Source organism: Aspergillus aculeatus, assembly GCF_001890905.1.
Source record: "Aspergillus aculeatus ATCC 16872 unplaced genomic scaffold ASPACscaffold_21, whole genome shotgun sequence".
In the NCBI taxonomy this organism is placed as follows: Eukaryota; Fungi; Ascomycota; class Eurotiomycetes; order Eurotiales; family Aspergillaceae; genus Aspergillus; species Aspergillus aculeatus.
Window position 1 is genome coordinate 78,675 of NW_017962996.1, and position 17,959 is coordinate 96,633.

A 17,959-nucleotide genomic window follows, 5' to 3' on the forward strand; every position below is an offset into this window, starting at 1 on the left:
CCTTCACATCCAAGGTCGAATGTGATGTGACCATGCAACGAATATCTCTACTCGTCCTCGCCGTCCTCGACGCGACGTACGCAGCCAGTCCCTATGTGATGAACTGGTCCTCCCAGGCCTACGGCCCCGACGGTCCATGGCAAGCAGTGACGGTGGAGGTTGGCAGCAATAAACAACCGGTGGCATTGTACCCAGGCGCGACTTACACCACCACCATCCTGGCGGACTCCATCTGCACCAACAAGACCGTTTCCGCGACATGCTATGCTTCCCAAGCCGGAACGTACAACCAAACCGAATCAACCTCAGCCCACCTTCTGAGCAAGAGTTCCTGGGAAACACTGTACTGGGCGGTGGAAGGCAAAGGTATTGAAGAAGATCTTGGGGATCAAATCTCATTCGGTCCGACCGTCCCCAACGTCAGCATTCAGGCCATCGACCAGACCTACCAGACCTATCCGAACGGCAAGGCGTATCCAGTGCAAGTGGGAAACCTGGCCCTAGGGGCCCCGTGGTCGACTGCTACCGTCGACAATGTCACTCTGAACATGATCACCCCGTGGCTTTACAACTCCGGCGGGGACAATGCCATTCCCTCGTACTCATACGGCATGCACATCGGATCGGTCAGCCCAGCGATCCCAGCGTCCCTGGTCTTGGGCGGATACGACCAGAGCCGCGTCCTCGGAACTGTCAGTGCACAGTCGATCACCAGCACAAGCGGCACATTTCAGATCTCCCTTAAAGACATTGGCCTTGGATTAATTGGAAACAATACACCAGCAGGCTTCACAAGCCAGGGGGGTTTATTCCAGCACGGCGAGGGGGAATCCACGGCCGAAGTGGTCACCATCGACCCGACCAAGCCCTACATGTACCTCCCGGAGGCGACCTGCAATGCGATCACCGCCTCGCTCCCAGTCTCCTTCAACCAAAGCCTGGGGTTGTATTTCTGGGACACCACCAGCAGCAACTACGCCAATCTCACCTCCTCCGCGACTTACCTCTCCTTCACCTTCAGCCTCAACAACGCCACCAGCCAGAATATTACCATCAAGGTTCCCCTCGCGCAGCTCGCCCTGACGCTGCAAGAACCACTGGTCGAACAAAACCAGACCTACTTCCCCTGCTTCCTCTCCACCGATACCCCTGTCCTAGGCCGGGCCTTCTTACAATCCGCCTTCGTCGGTGTCAATTACCACGAAGGCGCCAACTCCGGCACATGGTTCCTCGCGCAAGCGCCGGGACCCTCCGTCTCGAACGCAGCCATCACGACCATCACCGTTTCCGCCAAGTCGATCGCCGGCACCAACGCCTCGTGGGAGACCAGTTGGGCCGAATACTTCCATCTCGACACCACCACCACGTCTCAGAACACCACCACGGTGGCCAGCGAAAGTGGTGGACTCAGCGCTGGGGCGAAAGCGGGCATTGGCGTTGGGGTTGGAGTCGGGGGGGCGCTGGTCATCGCCGCGGTGGTGCTGTGGATGATGCGGCGGAAACAGCGCCAGCGCCAGAATGCAGGCGAGAAACGAAATCCCGGGGAGGGGGGATTTGTGGAATTGCCTGCGCGCGTGACGGAGGGGCCGCCCAGGGAGTTGGACACAAAGAAACAGATGCAGGCGCGCGAGTTAGCAGGGGCGGAACCGCCACGGTATGAGCTGGAGTAGGTGGCATCGCGTTGGCACGGTCTGTGGAATCGATGATTGGTTTTATGTAATGATATGAAGATACCAAGAATGAAAGACAGTTGGATGAGCAAACAGTTGCGGCTGTACTCTCTTGGCTCGAGAATGGATCAGAAGCAGCCATGCTAAGACAGCAAAGCATGCGAGTTTGTGCTTTTGAATACTTAAGTGACTCATGACACTCAATTTTGAACAATCGAAGAGAAAAGGAGGGTGGTAAGCATTGCCTACCCGATGGCGGAGCCAGTGCTCTATCCCTGTCATGACTTCCTTGGTGACCTTTGCTGATGCCGGAGAATACCTCTTGGTTCCTGCTTTAACAGACGATGCAATGGCATCTAAGAAAAGACCCTTGCCTTTTCACACGTTATGTTGCCCTATCTTTGTTGAAGAGTCGTCCTCTTCGTTCTAGTCCAGCAGGCTTTCCTTGTTCCGATCTCTCCGTCCTCCACATGATAAAGACTGCATAGTAGCCCATAAAGGCCCATGTCCAGCAAGAGCAGCCCTCGTCTTCCAGAGCTTGAGATATAAAAGCCATATCCAACCCTACCATGTATCCCTCGCCTCACCATCGCCTCCAACACACCATCAGAGACGTAAAAGCTAACCCTTCCAAACAAAAGCCCCAACAACACCCCACCATGCATCTAAGTCCATTTACCCCCCGAGCTCAGCTCCTCCGCGAGGTGAAACAGCTGCTAACCACCCACCAGGTCTGCGGCGTCGCGCTCGACGCCTCCAGCCCGCGCACCGAGCGTACCGACGCTATCGCAATCCCGGAAGCCATTCCGGAAGACGCCATCCTCATCCTCTGCCCCAACATGAACGTCTGCAGCGAGGCCTGGTGGCTGCTGTGAGCCTTCCACCTGGGCGCAGCTCCGTGTAGGGCAATCCCCTCCTCGCCTCCGAATTTCCGGTGCAGCAGCGGGAGAGGGCGGACGAGGCCCGGTGGGCCGGGTGCATGGTGTTTCCGATGGCGCAGCATTATGTACGCGGGCAGGAGGTCAAGGTGATTGTCCTCGAGGCGCCGGGAGCGGTGCCACCTCCGATTATCTGGTGAGGGAGCGTTCATCTGGCGGACTCCTGTTGTGATTTTCGACGGTGGGCTAACTTGTTTTTCTTCAATGATATAGACTTTCAAGATTTCCTTTGCTGTGCTTGTTTCAGCTTTTGCTTTATTGCCACTCAAATCCAAGCATTTCTCATAGCATTCCTCGTAGCATTCCTCGATGGATAAGGTGCCCTGGTGCCTCTGGTTTAGGATCTGATGGCTGTTATCATAGGGGTCTCCCAGAGCTCGGACTCGGAGTTGTTACTGTCCTGCACATCAAGTTAACGGTATTCGACCGACTGAGACGGGAAGCATGCGACCATACCCCGGACCATATAGCAAACAAGGTATCTGTATCCATGGAATATGTCTGAGCGGAGCAGTGGTGGAAACCGTGGGAACAAAAAAGAAGCATGTTGTGATATGCACCGAATGGGGTTTGAACCCACGACCTTCGCATTACGAGTGCGACGCTCTACCACTGAGCCACCGGTGCTTATCTAATGACCAGTTTATCTCTCAGAAACCTATGTCGTCTTGTGGCTCTCAATCTAGCAAAAAATCTAACACCTTACTTGATTTTGCTAAATGTATGTTGCATTTCACCTCCCACAAGCAAGCTTCGAATGATTTGCAGGCCGAGGACACTTTTCTCATGTTTGACTCTGCAGGAGGCTCTCTTGAAACTAAACTTGTACACAATTCGGAATGCCTCGGACCCGAGAGGTAAGAATTGACGTACCATCAAGAGAGATTTCGCAAGCAAGAAAATATCCATAAATTGAGAATACGAGGTGTAGGGCTGTGAGTGAAAAGCTCACTTCTTGTACCATTTATTTTGCTATCTGGGGATGAACGGCCTACTTGGGGCTATTGTGGAATGACTGGAGTGAATGGAGAGCTTCGCTAAGGTGCTTTGTGTAGCTAACTGGGATAAGAACGACTTGTATCAAGAAAAAGGCGAGAGAAGGGCAAGAAGAAGGTAAACGGATCAGAAGTGAAGAAGCTGTCACAGAGCAAGAACAACAGAGGCATTGCATATATTAGCCTGGGTATAACTGCACCGTGACCTCACAGTGAGCAAGATTAGCACACTGCATACGCCGGAGGCCGCCGTGTAGTGCCAGAGCGATACAAAGACGAAAATCCCGCGTTCCCACCATACTTCACATAGCCACCCTTGGATCTCCGCCGGCAATTATTGTAGATTCGATTGCAAGTCTGTCGTTGAGCGGTGAACCGCCGAGAACGACAAGTACTGGTGTTGCAGATGACGAAGACAGCGTTTCCATAGCTGTACAGCCGGCAGTTAGGACTTCCTCGGCGGGCTGCAGGTGGCAGATTCACGGAAGTAGGGACAGTTCGACTGCAAAGCTCGCTGACGCTGGCATAGGTGGGTATCTCATTGGCGCAGGTCAACTCATCTCGTGCCACATCCATCACTTGGTCTTCTTCTTCGCCTTCCTCCTCCTCCTCCTCCTCCTCGTCCTCCACCTCCTCATCGGGTAAATCTTGAGCCACAGCAGCCACAGTAGCATTATTGGCATCCAAGACCTCCATGTAGCAAGCAACGCCATCCGATCCAGTGTCGATCTCACTTGCGGCAAGATCGTCACAAAGCGCAAGCGGGGTGTCACTGACGGCCGCCGCCATTGTCATTCTTGTCAGCGTCACCCCCATCATCATCATCATCATCATCAGACAGAGAAATGAGATCCAGCGGGTGCACGGGGATGGTGCCATCTTCGACCAGGTCTTGGAACTCCGAGGAGCCCAATAACGCCGAGTGAATCACGGTGTGGTCGGATCGGTTCTGGGCTTCGATCTCGGGACGAGTCAGATGAAGGAGGTGCTCGAGAAGAGAGAAAGGAAGAATCACAACGCCGAAGCCCTCGATTCTGAAACCGAGTCCGTCCTCGCTGTTGCCGGGTGGCTGGTTGTCGGACATTTTGTGCTCGAGAGAGGGCCGGATCGTGCCTTTTATGCGTTTCTGTGGAGAGGGAGAGCTTGGAGGATCGTGTATGTAGTTGATGGAAGATGGGGAGTAGGAGAGGCGATGAAAGAAGCGGGGTGAGGATAGAAGAGGGGTTGTTGGGTCAGAGTTACACAGCAGGTCTGTTCAGTGAATCAGCTCGACAGGTCAGACGTCGATATTGCCTGGTGGCAGGGACAGGACGGCTACGAGATTTATTTCCGAAATATGCTTAAGATTCACCGTAAGATGTCATGCCAGAGGACGAAGAATGGTATGCAAACATTCTCTAGTACACCCGCATCACAGAGGCTAACAAGGTTATGATTATGGCGGTCATAACCTACGCATAGCGGCTGTTTACGTGGATTTCCTTCGAATTTGGCTAGGTTTCAGAACTACCTATCTATTCAATATCGAGCCTCCTCTTTGCTATCCATCACAGTATCTGGAACACAAGACAGAAGGGCTCACTGAAGTTGTACGAGGTAATCGGCACTGCAAGGCATCAACAATCTCCTTCCTGATTAGGCACAGGACAGAAGGAGCCGAGAATTAGCTTATATGCCGGTAGCCTCTCTTGTATACTTGGAGGAAAAGATTGCCATTGTAGATGTTGGAGCTGAAAGCTGTCGCAGATCCTTGTCCTTGCTGCCTAGGCCAAGCCGACAACCATCTAGGATAGAATTCCTCGCTTGGTTACCAAGGCTCGCACCTTCATGTCATGGTGAAACATTGGCCCTGTTCAGAGGGTAATGCGGGACGTCTCTGGTTGGGGGCCTTATGCAGGGTGCACTCTACAGGTCAATTCATGAAATAATCGTACTGAAGTCAACATGGATGAAAACACTGCGTGACGTTTTCGACTCTAAGATCATCGACCTGTCTCTATTGGAGGACCTGCTTCCATGTGAAAGAATACTGCAAGGAAGCAAGGTTGTTCCCAGCTTTGCGTGCTTCGCGGAGCGTAAGCTGCAGCTGAAAGATCTGACCATGCAGGGCTGCTACACTAAGACAAAGGTCATGTAGAATATTCATTATGCAAGGGTGGACATTATTAACTAAGACGGTAATTCAATGACAGATCTCGGCTACCTGCACAGCCATATACGCCATCACAACCACCGAGCAAACCAGTCCAGCACCTGCTTCTCCGAATCCTCCAGACAAGCCCTCTCCAAGGGATCATCGGGATTCCCCCTAACCGCAAACCCGTGCCTACCCGGCTTGTACACCTTGTGTTGAATCTCCGGCAGTTGTCTCTCCTTCTGCCTCTCCTTCTCATGTACCTCTTCCACCTGGCCCATGATGGCAATGTTGACTCCCTGATCCTCCAACCCCCATCCGACACTCGTCGGAACTACCAGATCCTCGACATCATCCGGTAACGCGACATGGCTGGGATGCAGCGCGACCACTGCATCCACGAGAGGGACCTTCTTCCCGTCCTGCCCCTCAATCCCATTCCTTTCCAACCCAGCCCGGAGCGCGTACTTGCCGCCCCAGCAGAACCCGACCATCCCAATCTTCCGATCGGCCGGGGTATCCCGTCGCAAGTTGGCCAGGAAGTCAAAGCACACCTTGTGGGTATGGGCCTCGCGATGTCTTCTCCACCACAGCAGAAAGGCTGGCGCGGCTGCTAGAATGCCCGTGTACTTGGCTAGAGTAGACTGCTTGCTCGCGTCGACGGGAAGTAATACGTCGGCCGTCTTGAGGGGAACAGGATCGCCCTCGAAGAAGTCCGGGAGGTAGACGAGGTAGTTGCCGGACTTGGCGTAAGCGTCGGCGATAAGACGGTTGTTGGGGAGAGGAAGGCCGAAGATATCGGAGTAGACGACAATGATAGCACGAGGGTTGGTGCGGTTGCCGGTCACGTAGACGTTGAGTCCGTGGAGCGATTCTTCGCTGCCAACGGGTTGGCCGGCGTGAATGGTGCCTTTGATGCATTCGCAGGAGGGGGCATCCATTTTGATATATGTTTGGATGGTTCAAGAGGAAATATTGGAAATATTGTGAGTCTAATGTGAGGATGACTTGAATGTGATCATGGAGGAAAAAGGATAGGGGAATTATATAGAAGCTGAGATCGGGTGGATCTCGCGTGGTTCTCGTCTACTTCTCGGAGAGCCAAAGACGGCGGGGAGGCGGGGCATCAGACCAAGCCGGGTTAGGCTGGGGTCTGAAATCTTATCTTGGACTCCCCCGAGAATCGCGCGATAAGCCAGCCATCCTCCCGTCACCAACACCAGCAACACCACGCTGTCATGCGAGTGCACCATGTCGCCCACTGTGCTAACCCCTGAGTCGGTCTCCGAAGTTCGCGCGAATGCATCAATCACCCCCACCAAACCGCGCAGCTGTCTGGTCTGTCGCCAGCGCAAGGTGCGCTGCGATAAACAGTCGCCTTGCTCCAACTGCCGTCGCGGTACGATCGCCTGCATCTCGCCCTCCACCATCGACCATCCCCCGAGATGGGCCCGTCGCCTGAAAGAACCTCCATCAACCAACCCGATCCCTGCGACTATTGCCAGAGACAATAGCATGAGGGTAGACCAGCTGATGGATAGGGTGAACACACTGGAGAGCCTGGTTCAAGAACTGAAGCACCAGTTGGGACAGCCGTTGCCCCCCGAGTCCTCTGATAAGGCCAGCGTAACTGGCAGCCACTCATCCGGCCGCTCAACTCGCGAGGACCATGCGAGTGAATCCTCTTCCAAGGCGGGCACCAATAACGTTCACACCCAGGTCGGACGGCTGGTCCTGCAGGATGAGAGTCACAGCCGCTATGTAAGCAGCAGCTTCTGGTCCCGTGTTGATGACGAGGTGCGTGAGTGTCGGTGCTGCAGATTAACACGAGGCCTCCTCTAACGGGCACAAAGCTTAATGGGCTAAGAATGGCCGCCACCAACACCTTATTAGATGACGACTCCGACAGCCCAGACCACGAATCCCCCGGCCAACAACCGTCGGTTTCCCAATCAGAACGGACGGCAGCAGAACGCCATGCATTCATTTTCGCACTGGATCTGAATCCCGCCAATTCAGACCTCCGCGAGCTTCACCCCTTGCCATCACAGGTTCCCTTCCTGCTGGAGACCTTCGGGGAGAATGTGAACTATTTCTTAGGGATTGTGCACATGCCGACCGTCTCGGATGTGGTCCGCGATTGGCGCAAAAGCGGCATGAAGTCTCTCTCGCCCTCCAATGAGGCTCTACTCTTTGCAATCTACTATGCCACAATAGCTTCGATGGAAGAGGAGGATGTAGGATCTTTCCCCTCGCTGCTGCCCCATGTCGGTTGCTGACCAAAGCAGGTGATGACCAATTTTGGGGCCTCCAAGTACGAACTGAATCTCAAATATCGTCGAGGGCTGGAGCAGGCTCTTGCTAAACCCGATTTCCTGAATGCTCCCGACATCGTCCTTGTGCAAGCATTCACCATCTTCCTCTATCTCTCCCGTCGATACGATAGCCCTAGGTACATATGGATGATGACCGGGTTTGTGATTCGGATGGCTCATTACCTGGGTCTGCATCGCGACGGCGCTCACTTCGATCGCTTCACCCCGTATGATGTTGAGCGGCGCCGCCGGGCGTGGTGGGGTGTGTGCCTGTTGGATATACGAGCCTCCGAAGATCAAGGGACAGATTTAACTATCATGCAAGGGAGCTTCGACACGAAACTCCCCCTCAACATTAACGACAGTGACATCAGCTCTGACACTAAAGAAACGCCTCTCGAGCGACAAGGCCTAACAGACATGTCCGTTCCCCGACTCTCAGCACACATGACTAACATCATGCGAGACATGATGAGCCGTGGAATTGCGGATGGGGTTGAGGGCATGCAGGAGCAAAGCCGCTCGGTGGACGAGATCTATCGCAAGCTCGACGAAGAGTACCTGCAACGCACGGCCGGGTCTACTAGTATCGTATCCTGGGTCGCTGTTAACCTGGTTCGCATGGTGATGGCCAAGATGACGCTGATTGTCTTTCTGCCTGTCTTGTTCTCTTCTCCCAGCGAGAAGCTGACGGAAGAGATCAGAACCAGGCTGCTGTGTGCAGCTATTGAAGTGGCAGAGTACAATCACGCACTCAACGCTGAACATTCCGGTCGCCACCTGCGCTGGCTGTATCAAACGTGCACACACTGGCATGCAATTGTGTACCTGTTGATCGAGATCTCACGTCGTCCGTGGTCACCGTTCGTCGAACGGGCGTGGACCGCCCTGCACAGCAGCTGGTTGATTCCTGCGCCGTCGCCGACCGCCGGGAGGCGGGGCATGTGGATTCCTCTTCGGAAGCTGATGGAAAAAGCGCGACGGCATCGTGACGCTGAGATCACTCGACTGCGGTGTGATCAGGTGGCTGTTGTCAAGCTTGAACTCGAGGCCCAGAATGCTCCTACACCATCCAGCCCTGGACTCCTGGGCGCAGGACCCGTCAGCGAGGCTTACCGTCAGCGGTGGCGCCAGCTGGTTACTACACCCGTGGCGGAAAACTCTGCGCCTGCACTGGCTACCATCAATGTGGCTATGCCCTCTATCGATGCCACAATTGCTGCCGATGGCGCCAGCTCAGGATTGATGATGCCAGATACGCAGGCGGCCGCTCCCATGGGGCCCACGGCTGATTATTTGTACGGCATCTCCGCTGCGGTTACGAATCCCGCCATTGACTTCGCCTCCGCCCCTTGGACGACGTCATCAGACGACGTAGTCCAGACTTTGGATATGGGCCCTGTGGATGCTAGCATGGATATTGATAGCGATATGGACTGGCATAATTGGATCGAGTCGGCGAAGGGCATGGAGTCGGCTGCAGGAGATAATCTCTCCTCATGGTATAGAGCTCGTGATGAAGGAAGTGTATAACGGGGCTCGAAACAGCTGAGGTTCATGATTTTTCAATTTCTTTCGAAGCACTACAAGGGCTGTTCTGAAGATGATTAATGCTAGACGATCACGTGATTATACCGGTCATTCCGTCAATGCCACGCTATGCTATTCTGGGTAAGCGTCGGTATCCCATCGCTCTCCCATCGATTTCTGCTCTCTTTGCATATCATCCTGAGTCGACTCTTTTCACCTGCTACCTTGGACTGATGATCTTACAGCAAGTAACATGTGAGAGGACATAAAAGCACAAAATTTGTGATATACTGGAGTGTTCGTGTTAAGAGCGCCCGAGGAAGAACGTTTCCATCTAAGTTTCCACCTTGAATCGGCCATCCAGCTCATCCTCAACCTACTTCTGTGACAATCAGTATCACCTCTGATCTCAGCACGACAGCAATGGATCTAGAGTCCTTCTCTTGCTCGCATCCAGGCTGTGGACGAAGCTACCGGCGAAAGGAACATCTTACACGCCATACTGCCAGCCATCTCCAACCTTCTGCCGCAGCTTGTCCATTCTGTGACAAGACCTTCTCTCGCAAGTAAGCTCTCTTTCTAGTAGAAATACTACAGAGATATGAACTCGACTGATACGGATTCTAATAGCGACACCCTCCGTCACCACGTCCGGCACAATCACCACGACAAAAAACTGAATTCTTCCAGAGCTCTCAAGGCCTGCGATAACTGCCGGTCTCGCAGGACCCGCTGCGACGGAAGCGCCCCGTGCACGCCTTGTCAGCAACGAGGGATGCAATGCTCCCTGCAATGCCATCAAACCATACGACCAGAGCTTGAGTCCGATTTTAACATCCCCAAACACTCATCTGCGTCTGCAGAGGCTTCTGGGATCTCAATTTCCCAACACGACCCACCTATGCCCGGCCAAGGCCCCATCGATATTGATCCCTACCTCGAAGCCTACTTCTCCAAATTCCACCCCATCTGGCCCTTTGTGCACCGTCCCACCTTCTATTTGGTCCACGAACCCCTGTTCCTCCTGCAATCGATCACGATGATCGGCCTTTGGGTCACCGAAGACACGAAGTCACAGCAAGCTGCAGTTGAGCTGCACGAAAGGTTGAGCTTATCCATTTACGAGCAAAGAGTTCGTCGCCCCTTCGATAGTCATCGTCATCCGTTGCATCAATACTGATCAACCCAGGTAAAATGGCAAACCCCCGACCTATCCCCCAACCACCAATCTTGGCCAATCGCCACCTACCAAGGCATCCTCCTCAACATCATCTTCGCGCTGATCTCGGCTCCCCCACACCCCCTCAATCTGCAACTCACCCGCACACTGCCACCTCTGCAATTCAAACTCCTTCTCGCGCTGATCCAAACCTGCCGCGAAAAGGACATGTTCTCGTACCACACGATGCGCGCCCATTTCGCACAGGATACCGTGCCAGAGGTATACATCTGGCTTGGGATTGAGGAAGTCAAGCGCTTCGCCCTAGCGCTGCACAGGGTCTGTAGGATGGTAGGAGTGGATGGGCATGGGCCTCATCGCCGTGCGACCGAGCCAAATCTTCTCTCATTGACGGAGCTGCGATTTGCCATGCCCGAACGGGACGGTCTGTGGGACGTGGGCTCGGAATTAGCGGAGTGGCTGGCGAGGGAGAATGTGAGCGACTACGCGGAGAGGAATCGTGAGGTGGATTGGATCTCGACTGCTGCGCGGGTGCTTCGTAGGGAGGGGGCGGCGTTTGGGTTGGTTTGATTCCTTCGGCTTCCGACGGGACTGTGGGCTTTCCATGAGTGCCAGTACATATTCAGGCCTATTTAATCAGCATAACCTTTATGCCTCGACTGATTATGACAGCTGTTAAGGCGCTTGCACCCTCGGAAGGGTCTCATTTTCAGACAGCTGTGAAAAGGGGGAGCGGCGGCGTCGCCACCAGCTGCAAGTTGCAGCGACTCCGCCCGCTGCACAGGGCACGATGATTGCATCATGTGTTTGCACTGCTGAGGGTGTACCGCAGCCCTTGTCACAGAATATTGCCGACAGCTGCAGGCCCACTAGACGTGGGTAGGACCGTTACTTGTCAGTCTTCGGCCGGGATTGTAAACCAATAGGCCTAAATAAACACCCGAGTTGAGATCGTGCGCTAGCCACGGACACGATCGCAAATCTCTGATGGATATGTCTCCGAATTTGGTGACTGGCTGATGAGTGTTCTCACGACCCATATTCTACTTCTTCTCGTTCTGTTTCTTATCATCATAATTCTTAATGTTACAGACATAATCGGACTTGACAAGGCTGTAGGTCAAGGTTTCGACAAGGACAACCTAGCCGAGACAACTCAGAACAGCACAAGCACAGAACCATGGGAAAAAGTTCGGGTCTCAGGGCTAGACGAGTCTCTTCACTGCATGGGTCACTCATTAGACTAGACTACCGCCTCCACAGCAGTCATGCAATTCCATGCCGGCTGGAACCGATGCGGACCACCACGAGGCATCCCACCTGAAGTGCCGTGTCTGTCTGTCTGTCTGTCACTGCTGCAGTGCCAAAATACAAAGCTCCAGGCAAAGCGCGCAAGGCCCCGGTTTGGGACGAGGCCCTGGCGCTAGTGACCAACACACCGACCCACTTCACGGGACTATCAGATGATTCTAGCCCAGGTAAGGGTCTTGGCAGGTGAAAATTTTTCTCCTGCAGACCCTGTCCATATCTCAGTCTATACTTCGTGGAGATTTGGTGCTATGTGATGGATCATGACAGAGGCGTAAGACCTTGATCAGATTAGATGCATGAAGGACAAGATCTTTCAAGCCTACCCACTAATGCTAGTTACATGGTACGCTGGGCACCACAATACTCTGTATGTAAGATGGATCTAATCAGATGCTCCGACTGATGAGTAATCGGCTTACAGAGTGTCCGGTCAGCTTTGCTCGAGTGGAGACGAAGCCTTGGACTATGGATGGTACTGTAGTGTACAGTGGTAGAATCAGCCGACATGATGGCTGAAAATTACCTAAAGCTGACCGAATCCCAGCCGATGGCGTTTGCCGGGTTCAAAACTGTCGAGATTATGTGTTTGGCTGTATTCCTGAATCCGACATCGCAAATCGTCACTTCACTGCCCAGTACCTCAAGCATCAATGCAAAGAGTGATGTATTGAGTTCCAACCAAGAACGCAGGGGAAGATCAGTGGCGCCGTGCGAGTCGCTGATCAGCGGCAATTGCAGGAAGGGTCTCGTGCCATTCGCCGCGTTTGCCGGGTGGGCCAAGGCCCTTTCAAGCTATGGGAGCCCAAGTGAGGTCGGAGATGTCCGTTCACGCAAAGCATGAGCAAATAAGCTATGTTGACCACGAGGAAAAGGGCAAAAAATTTTTTTGCATTGTTGGGTGCAATTGGCTCTGAGGGAAAAGTCGGTCCGCCCGGACTTGGCCGGATGCGGATGGCAGCTGATTGGGTCGGGTCTTATCAGATCCATCCATCCCGTTTATCTGATGCGCTTATCCCTTGGGATGGGTTTTACACCCACGCACCGTGACGGCGCACTATGCCCACGGAAGGCTGGGCTGGCTGCATCTGCTCGTATTGCCACGACCCATATCTCAGGTGGTCCAACATGCAAAGTTGGGGGCTAAAGGCTAGCGTGCAGGTGCAACCACCAAAAACCCCGGCTAAGAAAGTCAAGCAAGTCAAGCAAGTTGATAAAGTCAATGAAAGGCCAGAAAAGGCAAGCCAGTCTCAGGCTGTGGAAGGCAAACTCACACTAGCGCCGATTCCTTACCACCGCACCACACTTTGCGCACCTGCAACTACGAACTACTACTACTTATAAATCGGCCTGATCCCCTTCCCTCCTTCCTCCCCTTCTTTCCTGGTTGATCCTCACCCCTTTCGTCTCCTCTACCCATTTCCCCCCCGCAACCCCTCACCATGGGTATTGTTACCGACCGCCTCCGTGGTCGCAAAACCAACCATGTCGTCGAGGACTTGGGTCCCGTCAATGATCATGCTTCCCAGGAGACTCCCTCCGAGGAACTGGCGCGTGCCGAGAAGGAGGCTCAAGAACACCCCGAGGAGGTTACTCGAGATGCCCCCATCGGTGTGAAGAAGGCGGAGGCTGCCGCTCTTGTTTGGACCAAGAAGGCTATTATCATCACTTACGCCTGGTAAGCTTTTCTTCAACTGAAGGGGACATATTATTTTCGTTGCTGGCCTAGCTGACCATATCGCCTGTCAGGATCTGGGTGTGTTATTTCATGTTGGCCTTGCACGAGTATATCGGCAGCAATGTCCTCTACTACGCCTACTCCAACTTCCAGAGCGCCTCCCAGGTTACCACCGCCTACATCCTAGCGACTATCATCGGTGGCGTGTTGAAGTTGCCGATCGGAAAACTGCTCGGACTGTGGGGACGTGCGGAGGGTCTTATGGTGTTTCTGGCTGTCTACATCGTGGGTATGATCATTCTCGCGGCGTGTAATGGCCCCAACAGCTTTGCGGCTGGCTATGTGTTCTACTGGATTGGGTACGATGCCATCTACCTGATTCTTGAGATCTACATCGCCGATACCTCGGGTCTCCGCAACCGGGCGTTCGCCTTCGCCTTCTCGACCACTCCGTTCATCTGCTGCGCCTTCACCGGTTCGTTGGCGGCCAATTCGTTCGTGAAGACCTCCGGCTGGCGGTGGGCGTACGGTGCCTTCGCCATCGTGCAGCCCTTTGTCTTTGCCCCGTTGATCTACATCTTCAAGTACTACGAGCGCAAGGCGTACAAGCAGGGACTGTTGACCCGCGAGTCCAGCGGTCGCACCACTCTGCAAACGATCGTCCACTACGTACATGAATTCGATGGTGAGTTTCTTCTTGCCGTGTGCTGGCTTACCCGACCGATATTCCGCGTCTTCGACCATAACTAACAGGATACATCAGTGATCGGCGCGCTTATCCTGATGGCGGCCTTCGTCCTCTTCCTGCTGCCGTTCAGCCTGGCCAGCTATGGGCGAACCGAGTACCACAACGCCGCCTTCATCGCCGAAGTAGTGGTCGGATTCTGCCTGTTCTTCGTCTTCGCGGCGTGGGAGAAATGGGGGGCGCGGGTGCACTTCATTCCCTACGAGCACCTGCGTGACCGCACCGTGATCGGTGCATGCATGCTGGCCGCCGTCCTCTACTTCAGCTTCTATTTGTGGGACAGCTACTTCTATTATTTCCTCATGGTGGTCTACGACCTCAGCATCACACACACCGGCTACATGACCTCGATCTACACCGTGGGCTCCTGCCTCTGGTCGCCCGTGTTCGGGCTGTGGATCCGCACCACCAAGGAATTCAAGTACTCGACCCTGTTCTTCGCGGTGCCGCTGATGATGCTGGGCGCGGGCCTGATGATCCACTTCCGCGGCCAGGATGCGGATATTGGCTACATCATCATGTGCCAGATCTTCATCGCCTTTTCCGGCGGAATGATGGTCATCAGCTTCCAGATGGCGGTGATGTGCGCCTCCTCGCGCGAGAATATCCCCATCATGCTGTCGATCGTGAGTTTGTTCACCAGCATCGGCGGTGCCATCGGCGCGGCCGTCTCCGCTTCGATCTACAGCAACACCTTCCGGGATGGCCTGAAGAGTGCCCTTCCTGCCAGTGCTCAAGCCGACCTGGAGACGCTGATCGCCGGTGGGTACCTGACGCAGATGCAATACGCCCCTGGCACGGAGGTGCGCGATGCCATTAACTATGCCTGGGGCTACATGGAGAAGTACCAGGCGATCGCGGCGACAGCGATCTTGGTGTTGGCCTTCCCGTCTGTCATCATGTGGAGGCACTACAATGTCGATAAGAAGCAGAACAAGGGAACGATGCTGTGAGCTGCTTATTTTCTATGCTGAGGGGAGTGGGATAAGGGGCTGGGGGCCTGACTGGTGTTTACGATAATGTCTTTTTAATACCCTAATATGCTGGCTGGTTCGAAAAGTTCCGATGTTTCTGTTGCGGTTACCAGATCTTCTAGGCTACAATATTTAATTCATATCCTGTACTGATTTTGATGAGTCGAACCTTGGTCCTTACACCCCCCGAGTGCACAAAATATATTTCCGAGCATCCACTCATTATGCCTTGCAATGACCCATCCCCAAATCTCACATGCGGGGTTTCAGTCAACTACCACGACGGGGATATACAACCTTCAGAAATTTGCAATAGTTCTGCTCAGCGCCGACTCAATCTAGCTCTTTTGATCCTGAGGAGCATCGTTCAGTGGAAGAATTCGAGTCAAAGACGCGAAATGGAAGAGACAAACAACAAATTGACGCCAGCATTCCAGCTGCATAGCCATGGCAACGGTACAGCGGGGTGCATATCTTGCCCCGACTACAGTGCCCCAGAACTGATACGAGGATTGTACCGAACCCGCATTCTTCGGAAGACACAACCGAGAAAAAGCAGTGATATTTCCTGGTTCGAAGAATGCAAGCTAGCTGCTATCGATGGGCCCGCCCCTGGACGATTGTGCGAATGTCTCCCTCGATGTCCAGCCGTAGATCAAGACACAGCTTCGTAGGTTCCTAGGTTCAACTCTGCCTAATGCATGCCCTTGATTCCTTTCTTCGCTGCATGAACCCTGCCCTGCCCTCCTGACCTATACTCACCCAGCCTCTTTCCCCCTAAGCATCCACAATGAGACACTCCCTTATCCTCAGCCTCCTAACCCTAGCGACAGCCAGTCAACTGCCCCGCCCCGGCCCAACCGTTGACTCCAACCTGTACGGCGGCGATTGCACGCGCGAGCGGCTCCAAACCCGCAAGGAATGGCGCAACCTCGACCGCTCGCAGCAGGAGGCCTACTTAGATGCGGTGCAATGCCTGATCGATCTTCCTGGGGAGACGGGGATGGCCTACACAACAAGCCGATGGAGCGATCTGCAGGCGCTGCATCGGTACTACACCAACACCGAGTACGGCGATGTGATCCATAACGTGGTGCGTACCGTCCAGGCACCGGGCATACTCACAGTACTGAGGTGAAGAACTGGCCAGGGCCAATTTCTCCCCTGGCATAGATATCTGCTGCACATCCTCGAGACACTCCTCCGGACGGAGTGCGGGTACGAGGGTCCGATGGTGTACGCTCGGTTCTCTCTACCTTGGATATCTCCCGCCCCCACTAATTGAATGATGGATAGATGGTGGAACGAACAAGCCGATGCCGACACAGGGGACCTATTCCGCTCACCGATGTGGCACGACGATTCCTTCGGGGGCGACGGCACGGAGCCTGCCAACTGCGTGACGGATGGACGCTTCGCCGATCTGACGCAGTACATCGGGCCGTTGGATAACAACACGGAACGGTGTCTGGAGCGCGAGTGGGATAACGCCTTGGGAATTCGAAACGTCAACAGCACGAAGGTGGGCCAGTGCTTCGATCTGACCGGCTACACGCCCTTCTGGCAGTGCGTGGCCTCGTATCCGCACAAGGGGGTGCATGAGGCTGTTGGGGGGTTGGTGCGTTATCCTCCTTCTTGTTGTAGTGGGGAATATCGGGTTTCAGAAGGTGATAGTACTGATGCTGATATTGTGGGACTGTAGATGGCAGACGTCAAGGCCTCCCCCGGCGACCCGATGTTCTACATCCACCACGCCTTCATCGACCGGCTGTGGTATACCTGGCAGATGGTCGACCCGGACTCCCGACTGTTCGCGATGGGTGGGACCTCTGTCAATCATACGGATCTGCCTACTCCGGCGGAGGGTTGGCCGGAGACGACGCTCGAGTATCAGCTGGAGTCGTATGAGATCCTGCCGGGTGTCACCGTGGAGGATGTGATGAATCCTGTTGGCGGGTATTTGTGTTATGAGTATGATTGAGCGTTGTTGCTGCTGCTGCTGCTGCTGCTGCTGCTGCATGGCGGTGGTTAGTGTGGCGTAGTAGTCCGGAACACTTTTGTTGAAACGCGGGCGTGCTGCTGTGCTTTTCAGGTATCAATTTGAGAGGCGTTAGGTTGGTGTGTACTTTCTGTGAAAAGGCTGCTTTTGTCAGGTAATGGGCGTGGGGCTTTTGCTTGATGGAAGATAGCGTCGGATTATGATGCCGGACTGTTATGCGGAAATGCCTGTCGCGGCAGAACAATATGGTGGTATGTGAAGCATAAGCGGATTGTTCCATTGTGCCGAGTTACCCTTGCTTGCCTTTCTCGGTCCTCGGAGGTATGAATTAAATCGTCATTGCATGACCGGCCGGAGGTAAGAAGTGATGCCGGTAGCGGGCCGGTACAGGCGTCATGCAGGCCGGGACCGGGAGATGTACGTACTCTCCAGTAAGTACGCTCAATCTATATAGCATCAAAGCTCCCCTAAGATGAATTCATCAGAATACAAG

The 17,959-nt window shown here is 54.1% G+C and overlaps 7 protein-coding genes and 1 non-coding gene across 8 annotated transcripts; 5 read left to right on the plus strand and 3 right to left on the minus strand.

The window, feature by feature from the left end:
* Positions 1 to 32: 32 nt before the first annotated feature.
* On the plus strand, positions 33 to 1,670 carry ASPACDRAFT_47947 (uncharacterized protein; the record flags this gene model as incomplete). The annotated part of the gene is made up of 1 exon (XM_020202029.1): positions 33 to 1,670. One exon carries the CDS (start codon positions 33 to 35, stop codon positions 1,668 to 1,670), a length of 1,638 nt encoding a protein of 545 aa, XP_020051543.1.
* A 1,493-nt stretch (positions 1,671 to 3,163) lies between these two features.
* ASPACDRAFT_t305 lies at positions 3,164 to 3,235 on the minus strand. Its single transcript has one exon. It is a non-coding gene; the product is annotated as a tRNA-Thr (tRNA).
* A 590-nt stretch (positions 3,236 to 3,825) lies between these two features.
* ASPACDRAFT_47949 (uncharacterized protein) lies at positions 3,826 to 4,687 on the minus strand (the record flags this gene model as incomplete). Its single annotated transcript, XM_020202030.1, has 2 exons — positions 3,826 to 4,375; positions 4,443 to 4,687. 2 exons carry the CDS (start codon positions 4,685 to 4,687, stop codon positions 3,826 to 3,828), a joined length of 795 nt encoding a protein of 264 aa, XP_020051544.1.
* Positions 4,688 to 5,736: 1,049 nt separating this feature from the next.
* ASPACDRAFT_127187 (dienelactone hydrolase family protein) lies at positions 5,737 to 6,798 on the minus strand. Its single transcript, XM_020197005.1, has one exon. It carries the CDS (start codon positions 6,676 to 6,678, stop codon positions 5,827 to 5,829), a length of 852 nt encoding a protein of 283 aa, XP_020051545.1. The 5' UTR covers positions 6,679 to 6,798; the 3' UTR covers positions 5,737 to 5,826.
* Positions 6,799 to 6,988: 190 nt separating this feature from the next.
* On the plus strand, positions 6,989 to 9,585 carry ASPACDRAFT_47951 (Zn(II)2Cys6 transcription factor; the record flags this gene model as incomplete). Its single annotated transcript, XM_020202031.1, has 3 exons — positions 6,989 to 7,534; positions 7,591 to 7,974; positions 8,026 to 9,585. 3 exons carry the CDS (start codon positions 6,989 to 6,991, stop codon positions 9,583 to 9,585), a joined length of 2,490 nt encoding a protein of 829 aa, XP_020051546.1.
* A 420-nt stretch (positions 9,586 to 10,005) lies between these two features.
* Positions 10,006 to 11,332, plus strand: ASPACDRAFT_47952 (uncharacterized protein; the record flags this gene model as incomplete). The annotated part of the gene is made up of 3 exons (XM_020202032.1): positions 10,006 to 10,148; positions 10,213 to 10,714; positions 10,772 to 11,332. 3 exons carry the CDS (start codon positions 10,006 to 10,008, stop codon positions 11,330 to 11,332), a joined length of 1,206 nt encoding a protein of 401 aa, XP_020051547.1.
* Positions 11,333 to 13,505: 2,173 nt separating this feature from the next.
* On the plus strand, positions 13,506 to 15,653 carry ASPACDRAFT_82067 (uncharacterized protein). Its single transcript, XM_020206021.1, has 3 exons — positions 13,506 to 13,748; positions 13,820 to 14,433; positions 14,512 to 15,653. Exons 1-3 carry the CDS (start codon positions 13,513 to 13,515, stop codon positions 15,444 to 15,446), a joined length of 1,785 nt encoding a protein of 594 aa, XP_020051548.1. The 5' UTR covers positions 13,506 to 13,512; the 3' UTR covers positions 15,447 to 15,653.
* A 604-nt stretch (positions 15,654 to 16,257) lies between these two features.
* ASPACDRAFT_36576 (tyrosinase family protein) lies at positions 16,258 to 17,448 on the plus strand (the record flags this gene model as incomplete). Its single annotated transcript, XM_020200221.1, has 4 exons — positions 16,258 to 16,569; positions 16,618 to 16,703; positions 16,764 to 17,085; positions 17,170 to 17,448. 4 exons carry the CDS (start codon positions 16,258 to 16,260, stop codon positions 17,446 to 17,448), a joined length of 999 nt encoding a protein of 332 aa, XP_020051549.1.
* Between the last annotated feature and the right edge of the window lie 511 nt (positions 17,449 to 17,959).

Excerpts from the sequence above, each read along its gene's own strand:
- ASPACDRAFT_127187 (XM_020197005.1), bottom strand. The coding sequence starts at position 6,678 with ATGGATGCCCCCTCCTGCGAATGCATCAAAGGCACCATTCACGCCGGC.
- ASPACDRAFT_82067 (XM_020206021.1), top strand. The coding sequence starts at position 13,513 with ATGGGTATTGTTACCGACCGCCTCCGTGGTCGCAAAACCAACCATGTC. Across the intron at positions 13,749-13,819 it reads ATTATCATCACTTACGCCTG|GATCTGGGTGTGTTATTTCA; the intron begins GTAAGCTTTTCT and ends ATCGCCTGTCAG. Across the intron at positions 14,434-14,511 it reads CTACGTACATGAATTCGATG|TGATCGGCGCGCTTATCCTG; the intron begins GTGAGTTTCTTC and ends AGGATACATCAG.